Here is a 27,584-nt window from a genome sequence, read left to right as displayed (position 1 = left end):
GGAAAACAAATCCCAGGTGTCCAAAAACAATGAAATCATCTTTCATCACCGTCCGGAGATTTGGAGCCAGCCCCAGGCCTCATATTGGGAGAATGAAATGGGAGGGCCTGTCACCAGATGGGAAGACTTTGTGTTGGCAGCCCTGGAGAGCAAGCGGTCCACAGAGCAGTCCTTTGTTTTCCCTCCAGGAAACAGCTGTGAGAATGAAAGGGGGAGCCAGAAGAAAGGCCCTGTTCTGGGGCACACACAGATCTGAGAGGAGGGAGCTAGAGCACCCAGGGGAAGGAGGGGATCTGACAGAGCTTATAAAAGCATGGAGCAGAGCCGGCTCTGGGACCAACTTCTTCAGCCTGAGCACTTAGCCAGCGCCCTCCAGGACCAGCCTGAGGATCACAGAAAAGGTACGCCTTTGTGAATGGGATCGACAAGCAGGGAAGCAGGAGAAACTGAGGCACTGTTCCTGCAGGAGGCTTTAGCCTCCCTCTCCCTTCCCAAGAGACTGTCACAGCCATAATTCTAGTTAGGCACAGGGATCCCTGGGTCCTGGCTGGACTGTTCGGGTCATCCAGACCACTGTTAGGATGAGGACGAGAATCAGAGCTTGGGGAGAAAAGCTGTGGTTCTGTGTGAGGACACAGGGATCTTTAATGCCTATGATACAGAGCAAAGTCTGCAACCCAAAGGGTCCCAGCTCAGGAGTCAGAGGTCCAGGTTTCACATTCCACCGTTGACATCTGTTGCCTGTGTGACCCAGAGCACGGCAGCCAGTCAGTAGATAAGTATTTAGCTAGCCCAAACTGTGGGCTGGGGTGCACAAAAGAGAGTCCCTGCCCTCAGAGACTTCAGAGCTCACACTCTGAAAGGAGGAGGAAACACACAGCTGCAAAGAGGATGGAGGGAGAGAATCCCCAGAGGAAAGGTGCTGGAATGAAGAGATGGGGAAGGGAGGCTTCCTGTAGAAGAGGATTTTAGTTGGGAGCTGAAGGAAAGCAGGGCACCAGAGGTGAGGAGGGAGAGCATTCGGGGCATGGGAACCAGCCACAGAAAATGCCAGGAACCCAGATGGCACTTCTGGTTTGTGGAAGAACCCTGAGGGCAGGGTCTCTGGTCCGATAGTGATGCCCATAGCATGCGGTGCCAGGAAACTGCAAAGGGGGAAGTGAGCTTATGAGGAAAGAATTTTCCATGTGATCCTGAAGATAACAGGAAGCCCCTGGAGTTTATGGAGGAGAGGAGGAACACGGTCAGAACTGGGCTTTAGGAAAATCCACCAAAGGTGGCTGAATGGAGAAGGGGCTGGAGGGAGGGCTATGGGGCAGGCAGACCCCCCTCCAGCAGTGGATGTGAAGGGAGGAGGGTCTACACCAGGACCGGGTAGGGGCAGAGGAGAGGAGGGGGTGCACTGAAGGGGAATCCTGGCAATAGCTCGCATGTGGGGATCCCAGGACAGGAGGGCAGGAGCAGGGACGTTTGGGGCATGTGGGGCATCTACAGGGCATCTGAGCCAAGATGCCTGAAAGGAAGCTGGAGATGTGAGTCTGGAGATGCAGGAAGAGAAGTAGATTGAGGAGTCATTTGGGGTTTCCTTTCGTCTCGCTGTCTTCTTGTCTAAAACCTGACCTCTGACCTCAGCACTTCACAGAAGTTATTCTCTCCAAAGTGATCCGTGATCTTTTGGCAGCTAGGAGGCGCCATAGTGCACAGAGCACTTGGAGTCAGAAGGTCTTGAGTTCAAATTCAGCCTCAGACACTTACTAGCTCTATGACCCTGGTACCCTGTTTCCTCCCTCACTTGTACAATGAGCTGGAGAAGGAAATGGCAAACCACTCCAGTATCTTTGCCCAGAAAACTCCAAATGGGGTCCCGAAGAGTCAGAAAGGACTGGACAACAAACACAGAGATGATAATTAAATCCATGAGCACTGATGAGATCACCAAGTGAAGAAACAGAGAGAGGCGTGACCTGGATGAAGAGCCAGCCAAGGAGACAGAGGAGAAGGAAGGGTCAGGCTGGCAGGAGGAGAACAAGAGAGGGAGGAGGGGAGTGATCACTAGCATCCAAGGCTCCTAGAGAGGTCAAGAAGGAAGGGGACTGAGAAAAGGCCACTGAGAGCTCATGATCCCTCTAGGAGGAATGAGGAGGTCTGGAGCGGGGCTTAGACAGCTAAGCAGAGAGAAAAGGAGGGCAGCGAGTGGGGCTGACTTCAGAGGTTTTAGCCACCAAACAGAGCAGAGAATAGGCAGGTGGCTGGCAGGGACAAAAGGACCGAAGGAGGGCTTTTTGGAGGATGGGGGAGACATGGACAGTTCATGGGGAGTAGGGAAAGAGCTGGCAGAGGAATCTTCTCCCTGGGCCTTGCAGTCCTGGGCCCCACTCCCTCTGGCCCTGCTTAGACACACCTAACCCTCTCCCCACCAGGCTCTGAGACCCTGCAAGCATGGCCTTACCTTGTTCTGGAAATACTCAGCTTGTGGCAGGGGGAGAGCCCATTAGAGGGATCCATTTACATTGAGGAAGCTGGGAGGCCAGGAAGGGCAGCATCTTCAGGTAATGGGGCCGCCCTCTGCATAGGGTGCACACCCAAAGAGCTGGCTGTGTAGAGACTGTTGGCTTGTTGGTCCCCATGAGCTCCCTCAGGCCTGGCACTGTCTTTTGTCTCTTTCTGTATACCCTGCCTGGCACTTAATAAATGTTGATTGACTGTGTAAAGGAGGCAGAGAGGTCAGCGCTTGCAGGGACTCCCCTCCACCCCTGTCCCAGAGCTTTATCCTGCTCTGGCCAGAACAAACGGCCTGTGTCTGGGGAAGGCAGGAATGCAGCCCTGCTCAGGCCCTCTTGGGGCACTGGGTTCTGCTCTGGGCCTCACCAGTTTGGGGGAATGTCGATGAGTTAGAGAGCATCCAGAGGAGGGTGCCCGGGATGGGGGCCTCAGTCGAAGCACCTGGGCTTGCTTGGCCTGGAAAAGAGGAGACAAGGGAGTGGGGAGCTGTGAAGGTGCTGACCAAGGTCCGTGACCCTTCAGGAGACCTGGCCTTTTTGTAAAGCTCTCCACAGATCTGATTATGGCCATTTTCCTGGTAGAAACCCTGAGGCTCCAAATGACCTCCCAGCTAGGAAGTCCAGGTCTCTCCACTTGGCCACACAGCCTCTGGTTGGACCAATGATTCCACAGCAATATCTACTGAGGGAGGTTCATAGACCTGGGCACCTAGCAGTGTCTTTGGAGATCATCTGGCCATCCACACCAGATCAGACTCCCACCTGATAAAAGCATCCCCAGCCCCAGAGAGCGCCCTCAGGCTCAGCTACCTGTTCACAAGGTCAATGCTAACTCTGGGACCTTGCTAGCAGATACTGGAGTCAGAGGCATCTGGTCTTTGAGCAGGGTGGGAGACAAGCAGGCAGCGGGCTAAGGGGGCTCTGTTTCTGTGCCTCCTCTGTCCTCCCAAGGGCCTCTGTGTCTCCCCTCCCCTCCACTCCTTAGCAGGTGCAAACTAGCTCACTGCTTGTGTGTCTTCTCCTCAGCCCTGGAATTTCTGGGACACCACCAAACCAGGATGGTGCCGCTGTTGCTTCTCTCTGTCCTTGTGGGCCTCTCCAGCGTGGCTGATGGCCAAGGGGTCCACCTGGGGTGGTGTCCTCAGCCCCCTGTGCAGGAGAATTTTAATATCCACAAGGTAGGAGTCCCTGTGGCCCAGTAAACCTCACTCCTTTGCGGGGTAAGCTGCCAGGAGAGCCCCTTCCTGGCACAAACCTACCTCAAATTCGGGGTGCAAGGACTGGGTACGGAGGCAAGATGAGGTCACTTGAAGCTGGCCTTCCCTCCTCCTCCCTCCCAGGGCTGGGGTCCCTCTTCTGAGTATCTTCTGCGTGGGCCTACCCACAAGGGAGCCCTGCAGAAGCCTTCCCTGGGGACTTTCTCTTCTCCCCAGCTGTCTATCCACTGTCTATTCCCTCCTTCACATCATGACCCTTTGTATCCAAGGATTTCAGATCCTCATAGAAAAGGTAACAGAAACCTCCCAGAAAATGTTTCCTCCAAATAGGCTCCTGTTCTAGAGAAACAGTCTCAGACAGGGAGGGAGGATGGAATCAGAACCAACCCTCCTGCCAGTCCCTGGCACAGGCAGACTCAGAACAGCAAATAATAAAGGGAGTCCAGTTCTGAAGGCCAGATCATGGAACCAGTCACGGAGCATGAGTTTCGAGCCCAGTGCTCCACATGTAAATATGCCCAAACCTCAGGGTTGGAAGGGGTCTCAGCGGCCTGCCAGCCAAAACCCTGCCGTGGTAAGAATCTAGTGAGGAATTCATATGAAATTCAGCGGCTCAATAGAGCTAACTCTTTGGTGAATGTTCAGTGCAGGGGAAGCTGAGTCGAGCAGAGAATCTCAAGCAAAGTGCAGGCCTTCAGATTTGCTGCATTTGGAATCCAAGGCCCGGAGTCCTGGACAAATCACTGACCCTCTGGGCCTCCAAGCAGCCATCAGTAAAGTGAAGAGTTTAGACTAATTGACCATAGCCAATGGCCAGTGTTAAATGGGCTGATTATTTATTATGACCATGCCACTTTTTACCAGGAGACTGAGGCTTCCTTGCCCCCACCTAGGGACAGCACACTTCAGTAACCATACGAATCCCAAGTTCTTGGAGGGATGATTATGGTTCAACGTTGGCTCTGAAGCCCCCAAATCATAGGGGATAGTAAAAGCATTTCCCACAGTCCAGTCATTGTCCCAAAGCATCTCTGAGCCTCTCCTGGTCCTATAAGAGACCAATTGGTCCTAGGAGACCAATAATCCAGCCGGCTGGCCCTCCGTATCCCCTCCCTTTTTTATCTTTTATGAGCTCTGGCCTCGTCTCTTCTGGGACTCTGCCCCAGAGGGTCCTGATTTGCTATGCACCGATGCCAAGCTTTGCGCCAACCCCCGTGATCTTGCCTCTCCAGTATCTCGGACGGTGGTACGAGATTGAAAAGATTCCTGCCAGTTTTGAGAAGGGAAGCTGTATCCAGGCCAATTACTCCTTGAAAGAAAACGGAAAGATCAAAGTGCTCAATCAGGAGATTCGGTGAGTGACCACCCGCCAGCCAGTCTGGGTCCAGCATCTTCCCAGGGAGCCAGAGCAACACACCCATGTGGGCCAGGCCAGGTGGGCTGTTTGCCTGGAAAAGGCCACTGGGTTCACTGTGGGTGTGACTAAGCTCTGGGTGTGCCCCAGACCAAGGGAAAGCACATTTATTGGGCAATCAACTGCGGCTGACCTACTTTTATTAACCATTTATTTACCTGCTGTATACCAAGAGCCCTTGCTGAGAAGCTGGTGGGCAGCTGAGGGAAAAGCCACTTTGGTGAATGAAGTGAAGCCATCCAGGAACAGCTAGAGAGGAGGAGGCTGGGCTAGGGTGGGGAAGGCCTGCCAGGCCCCTAGCTGCCCTTGCTTCCTGCCAAGAGCAGGGTCTGCTGGCATGGTGACAAAGCAGGAAGGAGGGGAGCGAGCAGGGAGGGATCAGGGGTCCTGAGTGCCTTCTGCCCCGTTGCAGACCAGATGGGAGTGTGAACCAAGTGGAGGGGGAAGCCACCCAGTCCGACCTCACAGAGCCTGCCAAACTGGGAGTCAAGTTCTTCTGGTGTAAGTAGAGTCTGTCCTGAAAGAAAAGAGACACAAGGAGGGAGGGAAGGAAGGAATGAAGAGGGCACTGACAGAATGCTCAGGGGGATGCTGACCATCCCTCCAGGGGCCACTGCGGTTGTCTACACCTCCAAGCCAGGTGGTGGAGTTTGGGGGAGAGCCAGCTGCTCAGCTCCATGTCTGCTATCTCCTCCTCAGCCTCCCGTGGGCCTGGGAGCAGGGACCATGGGAGAGAGTGGGAAGGATGCGTCTTGCAAGGCCTGGCCCAGCTTCTGGCCACTGTGGATGGGGCTTTGGGCGGGGCAGAGATGGTTAAGGAAGCAGAGGAGGGGTCCAGTCAGAGAGAGGAGCAGTGACACAATAGGGCCTGGCCTCCCCCACCCTCCACCCTCTGAAGCTCCCCCCTTCTGAACAACCTTCTTGTTATTCATGGAACCAATTTTTATTTTAACAAGCAGACAAAGGTTGGGGCTTTTGGTGGCTTGAAGCTCACACCTAGAAAACTTTTTATTGGGTTCAACTTTTTGTTCTTCTGGGGAAGTGGAGCTTGGGTTTGGCAGTCATCTGTACAAATCCCTGCATCATCCCAAGAAATGGGCATCTGGTCTGGGGCTGCTGGTGAGGTAGCCTAGGGCACCCTGAGAACTTGGCCTTGGGAAGCTAGGGAGGGGGGACTCTAGGTGAGCAGTCTGACCTTTGCCTGTCTGGGCCCACACTCCCACTGTCCTCCTTGGTCCTGTAGTGATGCCCACCGCTCCCTACTGGGTCCTGGCCACGGATTATGAGAACTACGCCCTTGTGTATTCCTGTACCACCTTCATCTGGCTTTTCCACGTGGACTATGCCTGGATCCTGGCAAGGCGCCCACACCTCCCACAGGCAGTGGTGGGCCAGCTGAAGGGCATCCTCACTGATAATGGGATCGATATTGAGAAGATGGTGCCCACTGACCACATGAACTGTCCCGAGTTCCTCTAGTGGGAAGCCTGCCATGCACAGCCTGCACCCTGCCTTTTGCTTTGCTCCTTGTAGAAAAAACGTCAGCATGGGAGATGGTGCCTGGACCCCCATTGGCTGCCAAGGCAGGCCTTCCCTGGGTAGAGGGAAGGGGAGGAGAGCTTTGAGAGAAATGACCCAGGAGTGCATTTAGGGTTAGGGTTAGAGCCTAGCTCCACCTCACCCAGCTAGTCAGGACCGAGTCCTGGTGGCCTTGGCTGACCACTGGCCAAGACCATTAACCTCCCCCAGCACACGTGCATCAAATCAGCTCCCAGCACAGGCAAGAACCCAGCCTCCCCGATCTGCCCAGAGGAGAAAGGCCCAGGTCTGCCTTCACAGCCTCACTAGTGACTGGGAAGCCTGATGTGCTTAGCAAGGCTTCACAATAAAATGTCCAGGTTCAGCCTTAATCTCCCTGTGTCCTGGGGTGTCTGCTGAGGGAATCAGCCCTGCACACCAGAAGTAGTGAGGATAGAGCAAGACCTGGTTTTAGATCCTGCTTCTGAGAGCATCACTCCCTTTCAGGAGCTGCAGCCTCCTGATCTGTAAAATGGGCACACTCATTCCTGCCACACACACATACACACACACACACACACACACACACACACGGAAGCCTTCCCCTTGTTGATCATTTCCAAGAGATCCTCTTTGCCTGTGGTCTCCCTCATGTGGCTGGCAGGACCTGGATAATGGGGACTGTCTCTTGCCTTCTTTAGAACAGTACCTGACTCACAGGAGGTCCTCAGTAAATATGTATTACCTGCCAACTAAGTAAAGCCATCCCAAGGCCATTCAAGAAGAACACAAGCGCCACAAAGAAGAAAAGTGGGAAGGTTTTGCACAAACCATCACACCGCACTTTTCTCCACCAAAGTCCCATCTCTGGGCCTAATGACACTAAAGGAGGATGCCAGGGAAGACAATGCCAGAGGGGACCAGTGAGGGAGGCCATGGGGGGGACTCCTTTACAAGTTGTCTGAAGGAGGAGGGGCACTAAAGATGGGGGGCACCGAACTTGGATCTTATTAATACCAAGTGTCCAGGGATCATCCACAGTTACTCACCTAAGGCCCACTTTCCTGTCTTTGCTATGAGTCATTCACATACATGAATCAAGAACATTCTCAATAAGGGTATGAGTAGGAACAGACAGCGCTGAGCAGGCCCTCCAGCACGCTGGCCGAAGGACAACTCCTTTGGCAAGGCTGCCATGACACATATAAAATGGTGCTACTGAGACATCAAATGTTGGGGGAGTGCTTGGGGCTCTTTTTCCAGTGATGGTTAGGGACTGAAGGGAGCCATCAATCCTCTCTTGCCTGGCTGCTTCTGTGAAAGACAGAAAAGTATCAGAGCTGAGTATGTGGTCATACTCAGCTGAGGGAGCTGGAGAGAGTTGTCCTCTCCTATATGAAGCCCCATGGCCATAATCCTGCCCTTCCATTAACCAACAGAGCTGATATGCCCTACCCTGAAAAAAGCCCAAGGGCTCTCTAGGAATTGGCACATTCGGTCAAGCTGCCCTGCTTTCCACTGAGGGCTTCCCAAAGAGAACCCAAGAGCTCTCCCGAGATCTGGAACCCTGGGATGTGGGGTTGTTTGGCTACTTTTGAACCACCAATGTCCCACCCAGTCCCTGGAGTCAGAAATTCCAGTGGCCTAAAAGAAAAAAAATGAAACAACAATCACAGGAACGTGACAAGCTCCCCACCCCCCAACAGCGAGACAGAACTTCTGAAACCTAGGCAACGTTCACCAACAAGTGAGTGCGGCTCTTGGGGTCCTGGCCTCACGTCTCTCAAAGGACATTCAGGAAGCAGGTGACTGCCCACGGCCTCCAGGCCCACTTGGAGTGGACTCATGGAGTCTCATGATGACCAGGACCTGAAATGGGAAAATGGGACCCGAAGTCACCACTTCTTACCAGGCTCCCAGAACCTGGTGTTTAATATTTTGATAACTGTGCTTCACCATACTTAATTTCCTTTGTAATCATTCAACAGTATGATTCTGAGAAAGGGCCCAGAGATTTCAGCAGATTGATAGCCCAAGGCATCCAGAACACAAAAATGGTTCAGAATCCCTGGATTAAGGAAAGTTAAAGAGAAAGGAAGAGGACCAAGGAGGCCCGGCAGGCACTGAGGAATCAGTGCCAATAGCCCCAATCAGGATACACACTGCCTGTCCCTGCTTGTGTTACAGCCAAGCTCAGCTGTTAGCTGTTCTCCAAACTGCATTCCCAATCTCCTCACCTCCTCCTGCCCCTGCCCCCACACACCCCAGATGTACATACACACCCCACCCATACATGCACTCAAATATACATAGCACACACACACACACACACACCAGATATATACAGCACACACAGACACCCCCAAGATATACACAGCCCCCCCACCCCGATGTACACACACACACACACACACACACACACCCCTAGATATACACAGGGCAGAATCCTTTTCTTGCTTTTCACTCAGGGGTTCCTCCTCCAGGAAGCCTGTTCTGATTCCCCTCCCTGGCACCATGTGTACTTGCAAACATCTCAGAATGCATCTAAAACAAACTTTCAGGTGCCATCTAAATGTGAGCCATGAGCACGATTATGTCTTGAAATGACTCCACCAGACCCCAGGCTTTCGGGAGCCAGAAGGGGGCTCTGCTGATATTCCCAAAGAGCAGCATTCCTATGTCGATCTAAGGTTTGCAAAGAGCTTTAGATGGTTCCACTTGATCCTCACAATAGTTTAGGGAGATTGTGCCCTCAGCGCAGCCTCTGCGGCCAAGATGAAACCTCCGCTGCTTGTGCTTCCTTAGACCAGACAGGTGCTCCATCCATGGAACCATGGGTTACAGCGCACAGAGAAGTTCTGAACGTTGTGGATAAGTTCACTGCCCCGGGCAGGGCACACACTGACAATGAGGTTGACACACTCATAGCCAAAGCTAGCTCAGCGTTTGGGAGGCTCCAAAGGAATGTGTGGGAGAGAAAAATATTAGACTGACTACCAGACTGAAGGCCAACAGAGCAGCGGTGCTGACCTCATTGTTGTATGCCTGGGAAACCTGGACAGCGCCAGGCCAGGAAACGGAATCGCTTCCCTTTGAACTGTCTTAGGAAGATTCTGAAGATCACCGGGCAGGATAAGGGACCAGACACTCAGGTCCTTACCCGAACTAAACTGCCAAGCATTCAGACTCTGAGAGCACAGCTCCCATGGGCTGGCCCCATTGTTCAAGTGCCAAAAGTATGTTTACCTAAATGACTATTTTGTGTAGAACTCACACAGGGAATGCATTCACATAGTGGTCAGAAGTGATAAAAGGACACTCTCAAGGTCTCTCTTACTAGCTTTGGAATCGATTGTGACATGGGAGACATTGGCACAGGACCTGTCAGCATGGCGTGCCCACATCAGAGAAGGGGCTGTGCTTTGTGAGTGAAGCAGAATTGAAGCTCCTCAAAGGAAACGCAGGATGCGCCAATGTAGAGAATCCACCTCAAATGTTCACACGGACTCTGTCTGACCTGTGCTGGATTCTTCTGAGCTCCCATTAGTCTGATCAGCCACAGCAGGACACACCGTACCTTGACCTCACCATAATGATGTGATTTTGGTCCTCTTTGGAAATGAAGGACAACCAACCAACCAACCATCCCCATTTTACAAAGAAGGAAACTGAGTCTGGGAAAGGTGAAGTAACTTGTTCAGGGTCATCTGAGTGCATGAACTAGGATCTGAACTCAGGTCCTGCTAACTCCAAGTTCCAGGGTCTATTGACTCTCGACCTTTCAGTCCAGTCCATCCCTGAAAGGAACCCTTACTCTAAGGAACCTTTCAGGCCAGAGGGGAGGGTGGGAGGATGGGGGGGTAGGGGGAAAGCCCTGCACTCCCAGCGTGGACGGCTCTCACTGTTGGACAGCTGGACAACCTGGTACCAAGTCAAAACAGGGATCTCTGCGGCTCCCACTTGGGGTCAGACAGATCCAGGTGGATCCCTGGTCCACAGCCCAAGTCAGCAGGCCCAGGCCCTTTGGCTCATGCTCAGGCCTCGGGGAGCCTGACTGTTCTCCCTGGGTCATTAGATAGCTGGCTTCTCCAAGTCCTGCTCCTGGGCGCTGACCGTCCTCCTGGGGCACTGACCATCCTCCTGAGGCACTGACCATCCCCCGGGGTCGCTGACCACCCTCCTGGGGCACTCTAGCAGCACTGACCATCTCCTCAGGGCGCTGACCACCCCCCAGGGCGCTGACCACCCTCCTGGGGCACTCCAGGGGCGCTGACCATCCCCTCAGGACGCTGACCACCATCACCCCGGGGCGCTGACCACCCTCCGGGGCGCTGACCACCCTCCGGGGCGCTGACCACCCTCCTGAGGCACTGACCATCACCCCGGGGCGCTGACCATCCCCTCAGGGCGCTGACCACCCTCCAGGGGCGCTGACCACCCTCCGGGGCGCTGACCATCCTCCTGAGGCACTGACCATCCCCCGGGGTCGCTGACCACCCTCCTGGGGCACTCTAGCAGCACTGACCATCTCCTCGGGGCGCTGACCACCCCCCAGGGCGCTGACCACCCTCCTGGGGCACTCCAGGGGCGCTGACCACCCTCCGGGGTCGCTGACCACCCTCCTGAGGCACTGATCACCCCCTCAGGGCGCTGACCATCACCCCGGGGGCACTGACCATCCCCCGGGGGCACTGACCACCCTCCGGGGCGCTGACCACCCTCCTGAGGCACTGATCACCCCCTCAGGGCGCTGACCATCACCCCGGGGGCACTGACCATCCCCCGGGGGCACTGACCACCCTCCGGGGCGCTGACCACCCTCCGGGGCGCTGACCACCCTCCTGAGGCACTGACCATCACCCCGGGGCGCTGACCATCCCCTCAGGACGCTGACCACCATCACCCCGGGGCGCTGACCACCCTCCGGGGCGCTGTCTGACCAGGCCGAGGTCGGCCTCAGCGTCTCCCTGCCTCCTCCAGCGGCTTCTCAGGGTCATCCTCAGCAGAGGCAGGCCCCGGGGAAGAGCCCCCTGGCGGCCAAGCTGTAACCACGCGGGCTGGCGTTGCCATGGCTACTCCCTGCGGATACAAACACTCGGTCTCCCAGAGCGCCGGCAGACGTAAACCGGGACGCCAGGGAAGCCACGCCCCACTGCACGGCCGGGGACTCACGTGTACACAGCAGTGGAGGCATGTGCGCATGCTCAGAGCCGCATTCCGTAATGGGCGGGTCAAAGGCGCTCGAACGCGTCTCAGGCCCCGCCCCTGAAGAGGCCCTCCCTCCTCCCCGCACTCTGCCTGCCCGTCTCTGGTCTGGCTCTCGCTCTCGCGGCCGGATATCGCGAGAGTGCGTGCGGTTGGGGGTAGGAAGGGAGGAGGAGCGTGCCTCGGCCCTACTTCCGGCGGGAGGCCAAGGTGCGCGTGACGGCGCGCGTCAGGTCGCCGCGACGCCGCGACGCCCCGCCCCGACGCCGAGATGCCTCGACGCCCCGACGCCCCGTCGCCCCGCCCCGACGCCGTGATGCTCGGACACCGCGACGCCCGCCGCCCCGCCCCGCCGCCGCCACGCCCCGCCGCCCGTCGCCCCGCCCCGACGCCGCCATGCCACGACGCCCGTCGCCCCGCCCCGACGCCGCGACGCCACGACGCCCCGTCGCCCCGCCCCGACGCCGCGACGCCCTGACTCCCCGCCGCCCGGGTCCGTCGCCTCAGTCGCCGCTTCCTCCGCGGCCTCCTGCGCCCTGCGCCGCGAGCTCCTCGGGCCGTGGGGGCACTGGGCGTGTCGGGGCAGGCCTGCGTGCTCCCGGGGCCGAGGCCCGAGCACGGCGGGCGGGCGCCCTGTCGGAGCGGGCGCGGCGGAGCGGGCGGGCAGGCTCGGAGGCCATGGCGGCCTCGGCGGCCTCGCACCGGCCCATCAAGGGGATCCTGAAGAACAAGGGCGTGGTGGAGCGTCCCTCGGGCCCGCTCCCGCCCGCCGCCGGCCCGTCCGCGGCGCCCGGTCCCTCCGCCTGCGACGAGGACTTCGGGTGCGTCCGCGGGGCCCGGGGCCTGGCGGGGGGAGGGGGAGGGGCGGCCCGGGATTTAAAGCCCCCCTTCCGGTCACGTGCCGCCCTCGCGGCCCTCCGCGCTCCGCTGGGCGGTGGGGGCAGAGCCGGGGTGGGGGGGGGGGGCCGCAGTGTCTCCGTCTGAAGCGCGGCGAGGCCCGAGGAAGGCCCTGGGGTGACGGAGCCAGCCTTGAGCCCAGGAGGGCGAGGGGGCGCCGGAAGCAGGGTCGTCAGGCGGAGGAGAGGGCCTGAGCCCCCCGGTTTGGGCGCTGGGCCCGGAGGAAACGAGACGTTCCGTGGGAGGGCGCGAGAGGACCCTGGATGCCCAGCTGCGGGCATGGCCGGGCCGTGCGGTCAAGTAGCACCAGCGCCCCTGACCGATGGACGAGGCCCGGACAGCCCTCCGGACACGGGCGGGGCACGCCGTGGGCTCCGAGCCGGACGCTTGGGGGTTCCTGGGCCCGGACCGGCCGCGTCCTAGCTGACCACGCGAGGCGTCCGGAGCCGCCCCGCCTGGCCCGAGGGCGCTGCCAGGCCAGCGTCTCCTGCGGTCCGGAGGCTTCGGCCGCGGCTCAAGCCCGAGATGGCGGCCCGCCCGGTCCGGCCGGCCTTGGCGCAGGGCAGAGAGCCCGGGCAGCGCCCGGCGGGGCAGCGCCCGGCGGGGCAGCGGCGCCTGTGCCCCGGCCTCCCCAGCCCAGCGGCCCTCGGGGGCGCCTCCCCCCTGCTGGCGTCTCCCTGGCCGCTCCTCCTCACCGTGGGCGGTCTCGGGGGGCTCCCGGAAGGGGGTGCGGGCCGGTCCCCTGAAGCCTGGCCGGGCTCTGACCTTGAGAACGGGCGTTTGGGCCACGGCGGACCCGCCTCTGCTTGGGAGCCGCGGGGGTGTCGCGCGTTGAAGGCTCTTCTCCTTTCCTCGTAGTAAAAAGTCCCAGAAGTGGGATGAGATGAACATCCTGGCCACCTATCACCCCGCAGACAAAGACTACGGCTTGATGAAGATAGATGAGCCCAGCACTCCCTACCACAGGTGAGAAAAGCCGGATGCGGGTCCGGCGGTCCGGCGCTAGCGAAGCCGTCCTTCTCTCACGTGGTAGTGGGGCGTCTCATCACTGAGTTGGATGGGGAGAGTCAGGTTTGGGAGAAATCATTGATTTCTGGCAATTAACCGGAACCCAGGAGGTTATTGACCTGGGCCTTACTTTTTAACACCGTATTCATCCAAGTAGAAAATGGAGGCTGGCCGAGATCTTGCATAGTGACCCATGATAATCCATTCTGTAGGAGTGAAGAGGTTAGAAGGAAGGTCCTGTGGGTTGTGGTACTCAGATGGGGGTCATTCTGTCTGAGAATTCACCTGTTGAGTGTGGCAGCTTGGCAAATCTTGCTGCATCTTCTGATGCCTTAGGAAAGAGGATTGGAAGCCATGGATGAAAGGAGTGTGGCTGGGTAGACAACAAGGTGGACAGACTGCTTGAGTTCAGGAGTTGGGGCTGCAGTGGGCTGTGCCAATTGAGAGTGGAGTCAGCCCCTGGGCAGCTGCTGGGCTTGCAGCCTGGATGATAGACGGAGCGTGTGCTTTTCACAGGAGCCCACAGTCTGGCCGTCCAGGGAGGAGAGCGTAGAGGCTTTATGGTGTGTGAGATCTGCCCCCTGTTCTAACCATCGTAACTTGGGTTGCAGACGTGCCCCACTTCCGTGCTTATAACCGAAGGTGGTTTCTTTCAGTCCCAACTGAAAACAGGAAAGGCAGTGACAACCTGAGGAAAAGGTGAGGATGGTAAGAGCGATAGGGTAGGAGGAGTAAAACCAGAAGACCTTGTAGTGAGAAAGGGAGAGGGGCCATTTGGACAGCCACTGGGGACATCCCCTTGTGCTTCCTGTATTACTGATTCATGTGGTAATCCCCTGAACCCCCCTGTTGAGCAGTGGGGGAGTGCAGAGGAAGCCCCTGGCACAGCCCAGCCTAGCACAGATTCACAGGCTGCCTTTCCTATGGTTGTTGTGCTGTGTTTGCCCTTTGTTCTATAAGAGGACCATGACATCAAGATGATGACATGACTTGCAGTTGACTTGGATTTGAGTGAGGGAGGGCTGTGCAAGGTCACCAACCTCACTTTCCCCTCCAGAACCATCAGGGACCAGATATTCATTAGGACGACTGGAGATGGTCTGGGATGCGGTGGGAGTCCCTGGCCATTTTAGGCCAAGGTCTTATCAGATTCTCATGGAACACTTCGAGAACTACGCGACAGGAAGAGGCAGGGTTTCTCCTTGCATGCAGGTCAGCCACTGACCATCTCGGTTGAATTGGTCTCCTGGGGCCTTGGTGCCCTTTCCTGGAAATTGAGAAAGTGGGACAAGATACTGAAGTATTTCTTTGGACATTAAAATGCTAGGAATGTTTTTTCATGACTGTTATCATGAGATAACAAAAGCTGGATCGGTGCCTCCCTAATTGAGAGTTACCTTATAGCATGTATTGAATATTTTAATTCAGTTAAATTTGTTACAAGTGTGTTGTGTGCACAGCACTTTAATTTAACTTTAAGAATCAGTTTTAAATGGCACGATACGCATCCCAAGGAGTTTTGGAACACATCCAACTCTTGGTTCTACATGGGAAAGTTCTTCTTAGGTGTTAGTTCTTTAGTTTGGTGCTTTCTGTTAGTCTGAGAAATATCTCTTTCTAGTGTTCCGTTTGGAAACCAGGAATGAAGGAAGGCAGGCTAGAAAAGGAATGCTTGAGAGTTTGACAGTTTGGCTGGAAGTGGGAGGAATTCCCAAAACATCAGACATATCCACATTCAAGTCTCGCCGTGAAAGCCTGTGTCCTAATGCCACGTGTAAATAATTGAGTGGAATATATCCAGATCTTTCAGATGTTCAAGTTTTCCACCTTCATTTTCTCTTCATATTGATGATTGATATTATTTGGAAAATAATGCTTTCGGATGCTGTGTTCTCATAGATTCAGTTTACAACCAGATTGGATTTTATGTTAAAAACTCTGGGCTGGGACCCAAGCAGTTGGTCACTTGTACTACAGTAATTAGGCATGGACAGGAATGTTGTTTGTCCTTGTGTTTTGTGGTTGCAGCCATGCGCTTCAAGCATTTCTGGTCTGTTTGGCATTCCAGTATGATTGGTGACAACGATGACGACATCCTGAGTGACTCAGAAACGAATGAGACCCTGCCCCCAGAAGTCCTAGCCCGGAAGTGAGTAGTGCTCTCCCTGTTACCCTCCCCCCCCCCCCCCCCATACACTCGGAGGAGCTTGTCTTTGGCTTCTGGAACAGCTGATGTTTTTGTAGGGCTGGTAACTTTCTCATGTTCTCTCCTTTGAACCTCACAGTTGCCCTAGGAGGTGGGTTTTGCAGGTCTTGTTATGCCCATTTTACAGATGTGAAAACTGAACAGATAAATGACACATTTGTACTAATGAGGGACAGAGATCCTACCACTCCAAAGGCAACCCATTCTACTGTAACACGCTGCTTCCATTTCCGTTTAGTGACACTAAGTATATAAAAAGGTACACACTGATTGGATTGGCATCTCAACTTCATTCTAATAGGATTGACAGTCATTAGTGGCAGGGAACTGAAGGGTGATGTGATGACATCCATTGAAGAGAACAGAGGAGTTAACCTTCGAGACTTTCAAGATGTGGTCTGTCTCCCCTCCCTCACCCATCCACAAGAAATGAGAGGGGAAAAAAGATCTGACCAACCCACATCGCCACTTTGTGTCTTGTCTTAGTTCTTCCCACCTGCCCCATTCTTGCCAAGTATTAATAATGCCAAGTATGCTGGTTGTAATCTGTGGAGAGGGTGTCCCCTAGTGCCACAGTTATTTAGACAGTATGAGAGGTAGGTTTGTTCGGCATCTAAACGGCTGCCTCTCTCCGATAAGGTTGTCGGCTGCGGAAGGCTCTGAGCCAAAGTTTCTCATTCACGACGATGAAAGTAGTGAAGAGGAAGACGACCTGACGCCTGAAGAACGAGGTAGAGGGCTTTCTTTATTGTTCTTAGTTGTTTGTCGAGATCACCAATCATTTACCAAAGCCGTTTCCATTTTGTTCATCATTAGGGGACAGGCAGAGAGTGATTTTTATTTTTTTAGTGAGAAATGTCTTTTTTTTTTTTTTTTTTTGGAAAATGTAATCAGTGTTTTCCCCACTTTCAGACTGTGTGTTATTGGGAGAGCATTTGACTCCCTGTTTATTTGGATAACAGTAGGAAGTGTTGAGTAAGTGGGTGAAGTGGACCAGAAGTGAAATTTGGCCTCAGAGTAACAAAATACAGACCACAAAAATGGAGATTGGCTGGACTAGAACTCGGTTTGGGCAGGTCAGAACTGAAACAAAAACCTGCCAACCTGTCCTTACATCTCCATTGCAGCTGTAAATGGACCATGCCTTCCTTGAAGCTGTTGCTCCATGGGGGCAGGGATGTCCTCCTGTTTGGGGGGCAGGGGGGACATTTAGCCTTCTTCTGAGCTCTTCTTAGGAGGAAGCTCCAAAAAGTACGGGCTGCCACGGTGCCAAAGGAGTCTGTCTGGCTGCATCATCAAGCATTTTCAGTAACACATCTTTGCATGGGTGGAGGGGTCATTTGGAAGTTTTTATTGGAGTCACTTGGGGAAAGTGGGAAGTTCCTGTTCTTTGCTTCACAATAGGTTTTAGCATGTCAGAACTGGAAGGGACCCTGGAAATCATGTAGCCCCTTCACCTTGTAGGTGGCAAACACCAAGCCTGTCTAAATTTATTGATAACCCAGAAAGTCCGTGGCAGAACACTTCAATCATGAATCATTGTGTCTCGATGAAGAGCTGGACACATCATTAGCTATGACCTGGCTTCTGGTCTGCTCCTTGTCCTTGTCACTACTAGTCAGGGTCAAGGAAGGTAGTCTTTGGGCTGAGAGATTCGGCTTAGCCGAACCAGAGAACCTTCCCAGGAAGAGGTTGGAACTCAGCCTAAGGGCAGCTTAGATTTCTGCACTCAGCTTGTCTTCAGAAGGTCTGATAAAAGGAAGCTGAGTCGTGGTTTCAGTGGACTCCGGGTTCTGCACGGAGCCCATTAGCATCAGTTGGACCATTTAAAAATAGATGTGAGTTTTCTTTTAGCATTTTGGAAAATCTGTGATTTGCTTGTCACATTTGCATTTTCCCCTCAGACCCTAGATCCATGGTGTCTGCAGCGTTCTCTAAGCCTTCCTCTTTTCATCATGCTCACCCATCCATGGTTACTCCTTTTTGACAGACCCTGTCCCACCTCTCAAGTTTATGTTCTGTATCTAAATAAGGATGACGTTGCAGTTCATTGTACAGCCAGCCCCTTCTCTCTAGTCGGTCATCTGGTGCTGGCATCAAACCTAAATTTGGATGCAGCTTTAACTCTGTTTTCCCTAGTCCAGACCTCTAGGGTGAGACAGAACAGATGTCATCTCTCTTCCGAGGCATCAGCTTATCTCTCCAGCCTGCCCCACGTAGACGTGGGGCCCTCCGCCATCCTCACAGCTCTCTGCATGAGCTTCACATCAAGTCACTCTCTTTACTAAAAGGTGCCACCCAGAAGTGAGAGCATGTGACCAAGGTCTATCAGTCACCTCCTGCAGTCCTGGAGGCCTTGCCTCTCGAACCCACAAGCCCAAGAGTGCACTTTTCCCTTGGCCTCCCTGTCCACCACTGGTGGTACTTTTCTCCATGTCCCCAACTCGCCAGTCCTGGAGGGGGCATCAAATACTTGTCACCAAACATTGGACACAGTAACAACAATGTTACGTGGTGACCAACAGTGAATAGCTCGGCTCTTCTCAGCAGTCCAGTGATCCAAGACAGTTCCAAAGGACTCATGATGGAAGATGCCGACCCTCCAGAGAGGGAGCTATGGAGCTATGGAGTCTGAGTACAGAGCAAGGCAGCCTTGTTTCACTTTGTTTTGTGTGGTTTTTTCCTTTTTAGTCTGTTTCTTCTCTCACAATATGACTAATGGGGAAGAAACAGAGCAAAAAACCCCCAAATAATCCTCCCTTCTTGCCACTCCCAAACTTTCCCTCTACAGCCATTACTTGATATTTGCTCTTTTTTTTTGAGGTTCATCCAGTTTTCTCACTCAGTTCAGATCCAGGTGTCTGTTATCTCCTCTCCTACCTGCCAGACGTTCTCCCTGCTTCCTTAATGAGTTCAGTGCCTCATACACATTTGTTGGCACCATGACAGCTCTTGACCTCATCCTAGCAGACCTTAACTCAGATATTCGTACTTCCTACACTCTCCTAATTTCCTCCATCCTCAGTCTGCTGCACCTCATCCTCTCGTTGATCCACTGCCATGGTCATGGACCAGACTTGTATTTGATCATCATCTCTTTTCATTCCATCTTAACCTGTACCTTTTGGCCCCTAGGCCTGCCCACTTCTTTCAGGCTAGATCTTCTTCCAGGTCACATTCCCTACATGTGACTGTCCCCTAAGGCCTCCTACTTCTCATCAGTTCTCATGGATTCAGTTATCACTGTGTAGATGATTTCCAGACTGTTTATCCAACCCTAATTTCTCTGCCACCTCCAACTGCTTGGAACTTGTTACTTTTTACTCCCAAGCCTTTTCTTCTGCCTAACTTTTCTGTTACTGTATAGGTCACCCCCACACTCCAGCCTGGGAGTCATCCTGCACCCCTCACTCTCATCCCCCCCACCCCCATCCATAATGATGCCAAGGCCTATCGATTTCACCTCTGAGCATCTCTTGAATTTGCCCCCTTCTGATTGCAATCACTCTGGTGCAAACCCTCATCCCCTCACACCTGAACTTTGACCATAGCCCTGTGGTCCTGCCTTCTCCAGGCCACCTTCCATTCAGTGACCTAAAGGGCAGGTCTGATCAGGTCACCCCTGTGCTCAGTAAAGTCCAGCAGCTCCTGCTATCTCCAGTGTCAGATGTTTTCTCACTCAGCCCATTCCTCCCATCCTGCTCTTGACTCTCCTCCTGTCCTCCACAATGCAGTGACGCCATCCTTCTGGTTTTGCCTGCACCACATACTCCATCCAAGACCAGACTTGGAAGACCAGCAGGTTCCCTGTCCCCTCTGACACATCCTGGCCCTGCACTCCTGTGCCAGGCACTGAGCCTCACACTGCTGCAGAAGTGAGCATACCTCAGGGAAGGGAGCTTTCATAGATGTTCCCCCAGACGACCTCGCCACATTGGGCCTTTGCCCCAGCTGAACCAAAAAACATTTTAAGGTGCTAAGATTCAGAAGAGAAGGGCACTTTAGAGGCCAACCCCTGTAAGGAAACTGAGGCCTGTGGGGAGCATGACTCCAAGTCAGTTCAGTCCTGCCTCTACCATCCCATTCCCTGCAGGGTCCCACTTCTTTGCAAGGTTTTCAAAGCTCTCTAGAATCTGGCCCTGCCCAACCTCTCAACCTCGTCCTGTGTGGTGGATAATAATTAATAATGACTGAGGGAACAATCTGAACTATACAATTTATTAGCAAAGTAGGAATAACAAAGAGGACACTGAGGTGGTCTTCCTGAATTCAGATCCAGCCTTAGTCCCTAGCAGTGTGACCCTGGGCAAGTCACTTCGCTCTTTCTCAGTTTCTTCATCTGTCACATGAGCTCATGTAGGAATGCTAAACCAAGAAAACCCCCAATGGGGTGATGGAGAGTCAGACACAACTGAGAAATGAACAGTGATGACAAAGCAGAACAGATGTAACAAACGGGTCGGTCTGGACACGCTGCATACACAGTGAGACAATCAAATGAGATCCCTTAATTTAAGATAAAAAATCGGCCAGGTCATAAAATCAGGTAGCCCAATTGCTAATTGGGGGAAAGCTTAGAGGCTTTCCAAATTAGGAGGGGGAGAACAGGTGGAGTTCCCTGAAATCAGAAAAAGCGGTGTCCACCTTCCCCTAAAGGAGCTTGGAAGTCATCATTAATGACCAGTACAGGGCTAATTTTCTGATAAGACATATGGGTTACTTGAAATGTATAATTGCATCACTCTTTGGCTCTGACTGGGTTTCTGGTCAGCATAACCTAAGTCCTTAGTTAAGGGTCTCTAAGCAGTAGGTAGAGGGGGTCCAGCTTCCCAGCCACACAGAGCTAGTCTCAAACAGAACAGTAAAGATTTCTCTTATTTCCTATAACTGAATAGAAGGGAACTGAGATAGCTCCAGATTTGAGTCCTGAGAGAGTCAGTGTGGCTCAGTCAATTCTGCCAATTCCCCCTTTGTTTTAATGGGGAAAGGGGCTGGCCCACTGCCCCTTTGAGTCACTCGTCTATAAGTCAGATCGATATGGTTTTTCATATATTCGTTATCAGAATTACAGAAGTCAACCTACTTTGAGGGCTCGCAGTGGGGAGATTTACATGTCCCCAAGGTAACCAAAGGAGACTAAGAGTAAACATGAACCAGAAGGCCAGAGCAATACAGTGATGGTCACCAACGTTAAATAACGTCAAGTCTCTTTGTATCCTGGTAACACATTCCCAATGTCCATTTAATCCTCAAGACATTTTATCTTAAGGTCCACATATCCTAAGTAGTGATCTGGTCGTTGGAAATATCTTCCCTTGGACATCCTGGAATAGGCTTCATTCTCAAGGCAGCTCTGAAGGGGGCTGTGTTCTCTGCTTCCAGATCACTTGTAATATGCTAGTGATAAGACTTGTGAGCACTGACTCCCTGCTAAGAGTTTTACATTCTCTCCTTTGATCGCTCTTGGAGGTAGGTACTCTTATTATTCCTATTTTTTTGATGGGGAAACTGAGGCTGACGGGGCTCAGTAACTTGCCCAGGATCTCCCAGTTAGGAAGAGTCCAAGACCAGACTGGAATTCAGGTATTTGCATTTAAGCATAAATGTTTCTGTTACTTACCACTATATAAGTGTGCAAGCCTGGTGAAGATGTTTGTGAGAACTCATCTAATATCTGGGAACAAGAGATTGTTATTGCTATGGATCCACCTTACACACACTCAGATCCACCGTATAGAGGTGATACAAATGGTGGTGGTGATACGGAGTACCGTCATTTACAAAAACGGGGGCAGTATCTGTTTGATTTTCTCAGCTCCAAAGGCAGGAAGAATCGAGACCCTTGCCCACTTCTCTGTATGGTTCCCTCTAAAATTCCCCTTGGAAAATCCAAATGTTTGGTTTTGTTATTAAGGAGTCCCAGGCGAGGGGTTCTTGCGTTTGGGAATGTTGCTGATTCCGTTAGCTCTTTGTGTCTCCCAGAAAAGCGGCGTCAGTTTGAAATGAAGAGGAAACTTCACTACAATGAGGGGCTGAACATTAAGCTGGCGAGGCAGCTCATTTCCAAAGAACTTCGAGGGGATGAAGAGGATGAGGATGAGGACGAGGATGACAAAATGAGTGAGTCTAGTGGTTTAGAATGCAGGGTCACTGAGGCACTCAACCAAGGGGAGCTCTTGGCAGCCATCGTTCCCACCTGGGGGGGAGGGGGTGCTGCTGAGGCTCATTGACAGCGCCTCCTCCCTACCCACTGGCCCTGTGTGAGTCAGCTGACCCATTGGGGTGGGGAGATTGAGTCACGGGCTCTTCCTCTCTTCTCTGAGTGTGCACAGATGGCTGTCAGGTCAGTCACTTGAGATTCAATATTCACCGTCTGTCATTAACAGCTGATGTCTAGAATGAACTTAATGGAAGTGAGAAGTTGTGATTTTTTAAAAAATTAGAAATAATGAGACCCAGGTAGCTGAGCACATCTTGCTCATAAGATTTCCCATAGGAAACTGGAGAACAGATGAGCCTTGCGTTCATGAGAGTCAGCTGGGCTGTGAAACGAGGTGGGGGTTCTATTTTTGGCCAGTTTGCCTGCTGTGTTCCACAGCAGCTGTGTGCCCAGGGACCTCTCTTTGGTGGACATGAGGACCAAGGGTGGATGCAGTGGGGGCTCCTGGAGGGAAGCCTCCTGGGGCCCAGAGGTCTCCTCCATCGTCCTCAACGCTGCACGTGCTGTAGTTCTTGTCTGTCTTCAATCTCACTTCTCCATGTTGTCTTAAATGGATCCACTTTGGCTTTCATTTTATCAGACACAGATGATGTCAGAAGCTTTTCCCTGACTCACCACATTGAGGGCTTGTCTGTGCTCTTCTCATGTTTCCTTCTTAATCTTGGTCTGATTTCCTTTTGACTTCATTCTGGCAAGCAGCCGAAGCCCTGGGTTGCTCCCAGGGACAGTGAATCTCAGTCCTGTTAGAGTTATCCGTGGGTACGGTATGGGATTTGGGGTCAGAAAGACCCGAGTTCAAATTCTGCCTCAGACACTTCCCAGCTGTGTGACCCTGGACAAGTCACTTCAGCTCATCTACCAACTATAAAATGAAGATAAGTGCACCTCTCTCCCAGAGTTGTTGTGAGGGTCAATTGAGATCATGTTGCTAAAGCACTTAGCCCAGTGCCTGGCACACTGCATTTGGTTCATACATTTAGAGCTGGCAGGATGCTTAGAGGCCCTTCAGTTCAGCACCCTCCTTCATTTTACACCTGAGGAAGAGAAAGCTTCATTAGCTTACCAGGGGTCATAGCTGCCATGTTCCTGAGGGTGGCTCTTCCTGACTCCACAACTGGTGTATTACCCACTGTGTCCTGCTGGGAATTATCTCTGTGTCTGAGAATTAATGAGTGTGTGACCCCTCCTTACCTTTCAGGGAAGAGTTGGACACAACCTCAGCTCTCACATTTATACCTTAGAGGGGTTTCCTCTGCCACCTGGCCCTGGCCCTGCCCCTGCCCTGACTGACTGTGGGGTGGGGGGAATTGTTTGTGGATCTTCTCTGTCCCTTTTGGCTAGCCCAGATAACAGCTGTGACTGTGCCCACCAGTAACTGTTGGTCTTGTTATTGTCCTACATTTTACAGGACCTGGTGGGAGCAGCGCATGCCAGAGACAGTCAGATGTTCCCTAGAAGAGTTTGGGGTAGCGGCTCCAGACCTCTGCTCCTTCACTGCTTCATGGTCTCCACACTTCACAACTTAGGGGTGGAAATGAATATCAAGTGTATTGCCAAGAATTTTAATGGTAACATGAGAGAGAGAGAGAGAGACTGCTGGAGGAGGCAGAAAAGGCAGTGGAGAAGACCTTGCACCTGGTATTTGCCTAAGAAGACTCATGTTCACACCGGCATTTCCAAATGGCATTACTTTCCTAAGAACACTGGTTAGTTTGTATAGGGTTTTATCACGTTGTATGTTTTAAAGTTAAAACAGTAGCTTTTCGTTGTTAATTTATTTGCTACAGCTCAAGAGGTATCACGCATAAATTTTTTAAAAATTCAAATGTTATAGCAAGTAACAGGTTGATAAAATCTCATCTTGATTAAGGATAGTAACCTCTTTTTTCATAATTGAAAAAAAGGGATTCTTTTAGCAAAAGTCCTTCTGTAGCTTTACCTGGTCTAGCAACTTTAAAATTCTTATATTTATCCTTTAGACCTTGACAGGAAAGCTTGGCTTTTTTTTGTCTTCCAAGGGAGCTGTTTTCATAGAAGAAGGTTTTTGAGGTTCAGTTTGCACTAACCCCTGGCCTCCTCCTACTCTTTTGTACACTCAATGGGCAGACACAACTCAGCAATCTCCCCACTCCTTCCATTCCAGCCAACATAACAATCCACCACATACATATAATCAGCAGGCCCTTGAGATTCAATTTTCAATATGGAAGGAACTGGCCTTACGTAGACTACTCACACATTCACTATTATCGTAACTCGTGTGTAACCACAGTGTCTGATTAGGGTTTCAGGGCTACCTGGGCAACAGGTGGAGCTGTCGTCAGTAATGACAGTCTTCACAAGAAAATAACGCAAGATTTTACCTGAAAAAATTGGGTTCTTCCTCCATTTGGGGGAATTTTCAGCCCATCAACTGAACTGCTATTTGAGTTTTTTCTTTTTTTTACATAGTTAGCTCCTAGAAAATCCAAACTGCGTTGATTTGCATGACTAGGCGAGGGTTGTATAATGTGATTTGGTATAATTCCCAGGTAGTCTCAGTCTTAATATGAGACAAGTGTCAATAGGGCCTGCTTCAAGAGTTAACACAGATGCCAAATGTGCTCTAATCTTCTGAGGTACAAATACTTGAGTTTTCTCTGAAGTGGAGTTTTAATCCAGTGTGTTTTTTGGCCTGGTGACAGCTTAATTTGTAGTCAGATATCTATACGTTAAATTTGATCCTTTTGAAAGCAGATTTTCCATTATATGGATGTACTTTTAAAATTTTTTGTGTATCTTGTATATATGAAATAACTTTATTGAGCAGCTTGACTATCGAAACATCAGTGTGTGAGGCAATAAAACAGTGAAGACAGGTCGCCATTGGGAAAATGTGATACTTCTTTTGAACATTTTTTGAAACAAGTATTTTTTTACAGTGAGAATCCAGACAAGATCCTTATTGCTCCAGTGGCTGTATCCCAGCCAATGGAAGGCTTGCTGGGATACTTTCTACTGTTTGGACCCTCCTTCCTTCCTTAAATACAGTGGTGTTACCTTTTTTTAAAGCACTCTAGCCCTGTGGAAGACCAGAGTGAGGGATCCCTATCCTTTATCTCTTTTTTTGTGTTCTTAAGATTGGGGGGGGAGGGGGTGTTTTTGAGAATATCCAAATTCCTCTATATATGTGAAAACAGCTGCTCTTTGAAGATCTGATGTAAAGAAGGTTCTTGGGTTTAAAGTATTAGACGACACGTGGCTGGGATTCTTTCCTAGAAGCTATAGGTTTACAAAGTTAATTGGAAAACCACTTTATTCTTTTCCCAATCTTCCAAATTGAGGCAGAGGAACTTTATTCTATCTGTAAAACAATACGGAAGACATCTATTACGTAGAACGTGTAAAGTTAAAATCTGTTATTAAATATGTCAGGACAAAGCTGGGCCACGTAGTCTTATGAAGATGAAGGGACGTGTTTTCATGCAGCCCTTGCTGGGCAGCCCACAAACTGCTGTTACAGAGTTAGCGTCTGAAGATACTCAGTTGTAAATGTATAAAAAAAATGACTAAATAAAATTGGAAAGACTTCTCATTTTCTTGGTTTCTTTTTACCTGACACATAATAGGCTCTTAATAAACATTGGTTTAATTTACTTGGAAATACAAGGAAAATTCAATTTTTATTAAGCTCTAAATATCATGTTTTTCATTTCAGTTGTCATATTAAACAGCATTGTAACAGTACAGTCTTACAGATATGCAGATAATAGCAGATGATTTGGCCTTTCGTTTGCCCAGGTGGGTGCTAGCCCCAGCCCCTTTGGGCTGTCCTTTCTGTTGCAGGGCCTCGGCACTGGTCCCTGTGGAGCCAGACTAACATATGCAGTACAGCTGAGTGGTTGCCCACCACTCTGAAGAAGAGTCAAGAGCAGGGTTGGGGAATCTGTGGCCCTCTGGGTCCTCAAGTGCTTACTCTTTGAATCCAAACTTCACAGAACAAATTCTCTTAAAAGGATTTGCTCTGTAAAACTTGGACTCAGTCAAAATACCATACCCAAAGACCTAGAAGGTCACCTGTAACCATGGGCCTGCAGGTTCCCCACCCCTGTTCAAGAATATCTACTTACTTGAGGGGAGAAAAGGGGACTTGACCGTCCCGGCTCTAGGGTCATTCTAATTCTAGCGTTCAGTTCTGTTATGTTGGATCTTTACGTTTATGTTAGTAGAGATCCAGAGATCTCTTGTTTGCCAAATCTGATGACCTTTTCTCAGTCTGTTTTCTTCACACTATTGACCCACTTCCTCCTGGATGCTGTTTTGTGTGTGTGTGTGACATACACACACACTGTACACACAGCCATTCTAGTTTTCTTTACTAGCTCATCATCCACATCATGCCTCTTGGCTCTGACCTAGGCCCTCTTCTCTTCTCTCTCATTGAATCTCCTTTCCTTCCACCTCATCCTCTTCTGTCTAGACAACACATCTGAGGCCCAGCAACTTCAACCCAAGCATTGAAACTCACATCTGTCGTATTTCCAGGGTCTAAGATCTAGTATCCATTTTCCTGAACTCCTCTGACCTAGAGTTTGTTCCTTTGTGCTCCTGAGTGCCTTGTTAGCCTGAAGTTTTCCTTGTGTAAACCACAAGGGTGCAGTGGGGCCAACATGGCAGATTGAAATGATTGTTTTTGCTGAACTGTCCCAATAGATGCCTCTAAACAACTTTTAAAAAGTGTGGAAAAAAACAACTTCTTAGCAAGAAAACCCACAAAAAGTCAGAGTGAGTCGTTTTTCTAGCCCAAGGAGGCTTCTGAAGACAAGAGGAGAGGTCTATAGACACTGGGGTAGCAGAACCCAATTCTAACATAGAGTTTAAAGTTAAGAAAGAGACTGGAAAAAATGAACAAATAACAAAACCAGAACTTAATCATAAGAAGCTACTGTGGTGACAAGTTCAGAAGGCATTAATGTGAAAAGTTACTAACAGCCCCAAAGAAAAATTGCAGATTGGACATAGACCCAACAAGAATTCTTAGAAGAGCTAAAGAAAGACTTTTTAAAAAATCAAATAAGTGGTAGAGGAAAAAATGGGAAAAGAAATGAGTAATGCAAGAAAATTATGAAAAAGAACAGCTTGGTAAAAGAGGCACAAAACCCCTCTTTAAATCCTTAAATGTCAGAATTGGCTGAATGATCAAAGGTATAAAACCTAACTGAAGAAAGTAATTCTTTAAAAATTAAAACTGGAGAAGTGGAAGTTAATGATTCTGTGAGATGCTAAGAAACAAAGCAAAGTATAAGAATGGAAAAATAGAAGAAAACATGAAATGTCTCATCAGAAAAACAACTGACCTAGCAAATACAGGAGAGAGAATTTAGAAATTATTGGACTAAAAACCAAGATAAAGAGCCTA

The 27,584-nt window shown here is 51.3% G+C and overlaps 3 protein-coding genes across 4 annotated transcripts; 2 read left to right on the top strand and 1 right to left on the bottom strand.

The window, feature by feature from the left end:
* The first annotated feature begins 172 nt into the window (after nt 1-172).
* Nucleotides 173-7,042, top strand: APOD (apolipoprotein D). 2 transcript variants are annotated; one of them, XM_072618920.1, is made up of 5 exons: nt 173-401; nt 3,528-3,679; nt 4,951-5,072; nt 5,545-5,633; nt 6,376-7,042. In XM_072618920.1, the coding sequence occupies exons 1-5, from the start codon at nt 314-316 to the stop codon at nt 6,609-6,611; spliced, it is 687 nt and encodes a 228-aa protein (XP_072475021.1). In that variant the 5' UTR covers nt 173-313; the 3' UTR covers nt 6,612-7,042. The 2 variants fall into 2 exon arrangements, with proteins under 2 accessions (XP_072475021.1, XP_072475022.1); XM_072618921.1 differs by lacking the exon at nt 173-401 and adding an exon at nt 839-1,003.
* LOC140512451 (uncharacterized) lies at nt 4,533-12,535 on the bottom strand. The gene is made up of 6 exons (XM_072621543.1): nt 12,448-12,535; nt 11,823-12,406; nt 8,106-8,519; nt 7,700-7,964; nt 5,291-5,649; nt 4,533-5,027 (listed from the first exon to the last, which is right to left on the bottom strand). Exons 1-3 carry the CDS (start codon nt 12,533-12,535, stop codon nt 8,445-8,447), a joined length of 747 nt encoding a protein of 248 aa, XP_072477644.1. The 3' UTR covers nt 4,533-5,027; nt 5,291-5,649; nt 7,700-7,964; nt 8,106-8,444.
* On the top strand, nt 12,292-25,760 carry PPP1R2 (protein phosphatase 1 regulatory inhibitor subunit 2). The gene is made up of 6 exons (XM_072618922.1): nt 12,292-12,676; nt 13,611-13,718; nt 15,829-15,909; nt 16,606-16,697; nt 21,949-22,086; nt 23,595-25,760. Exons 1-6 carry the CDS (start codon nt 12,534-12,536, stop codon nt 23,639-23,641), a joined length of 609 nt encoding a protein of 202 aa, XP_072475023.1. The 5' UTR covers nt 12,292-12,533; the 3' UTR covers nt 23,642-25,760.
* The last annotated feature ends 1,824 nt before the right edge of the window (nt 25,761-27,584 follow it).

Source organism: Notamacropus eugenii, chromosome 6 (genome assembly GCF_028372415.1).
Source record: "Notamacropus eugenii isolate mMacEug1 chromosome 6, mMacEug1.pri_v2, whole genome shotgun sequence".
Lineage (NCBI taxonomy): Eukaryota > Metazoa > Chordata > Mammalia > Diprotodontia > Macropodidae > Notamacropus > Notamacropus eugenii.
Note: the sequence above shows the minus strand (reverse complement) of the source record. Positions and strands in the feature narration are given on the sequence as shown.

Coding starts and splice junctions, on each gene's coding strand:
- LOC140512451 (XM_072621543.1), bottom strand. CDS start 12,535: ATGGCCTCCGAGCCTGCCCGCCCGCTCCGCCGCGCCCGCTCCGACAGG. Junction 12,407..12,447: donor GGCCTCGGCCCCGGGAGCAC/GCAGGCCTGCCC, acceptor CCACGGCCCGAG/GAGCTCGCGGCGCAGGGCGC. Junction 8,520..11,822: donor GCCTCCACTGCTGTGTACAC/GTGAGTCCCCGG, acceptor TTCCCATTTCAG/GTCCTGGTCATCATGAGACT.
- APOD (XM_072618920.1), top strand. CDS start 314: ATGGAGCAGAGCCGGCTCTGGGACCAACTTCTTCAGCCTGAGCACTTA. Junction 3,680..4,950: donor AGAATTTTAATATCCACAAG/GTAGGAGTCCCT, acceptor TTGCCTCTCCAG/TATCTCGGACGGTGGTACGA. Junction 5,073..5,544: donor GTGCTCAATCAGGAGATTCG/GTGAGTGACCAC, acceptor GCCCCGTTGCAG/ACCAGATGGGAGTGTGAACC.
- PPP1R2 (XM_072618922.1), top strand. CDS start 12,534: ATGGCGGCCTCGGCGGCCTCGCACCGGCCCATCAAGGGGATCCTGAAG. Junction 12,677..13,610: donor GCCTGCGACGAGGACTTCGG/GTGCGTCCGCGG, acceptor CTTTCCTCGTAG/TAAAAAGTCCCAGAAGTGGG. Junction 13,719..15,828: donor CCCAGCACTCCCTACCACAG/GTGAGAAAAGCC, acceptor TTGGCATTCCAG/TATGATTGGTGACAACGATG.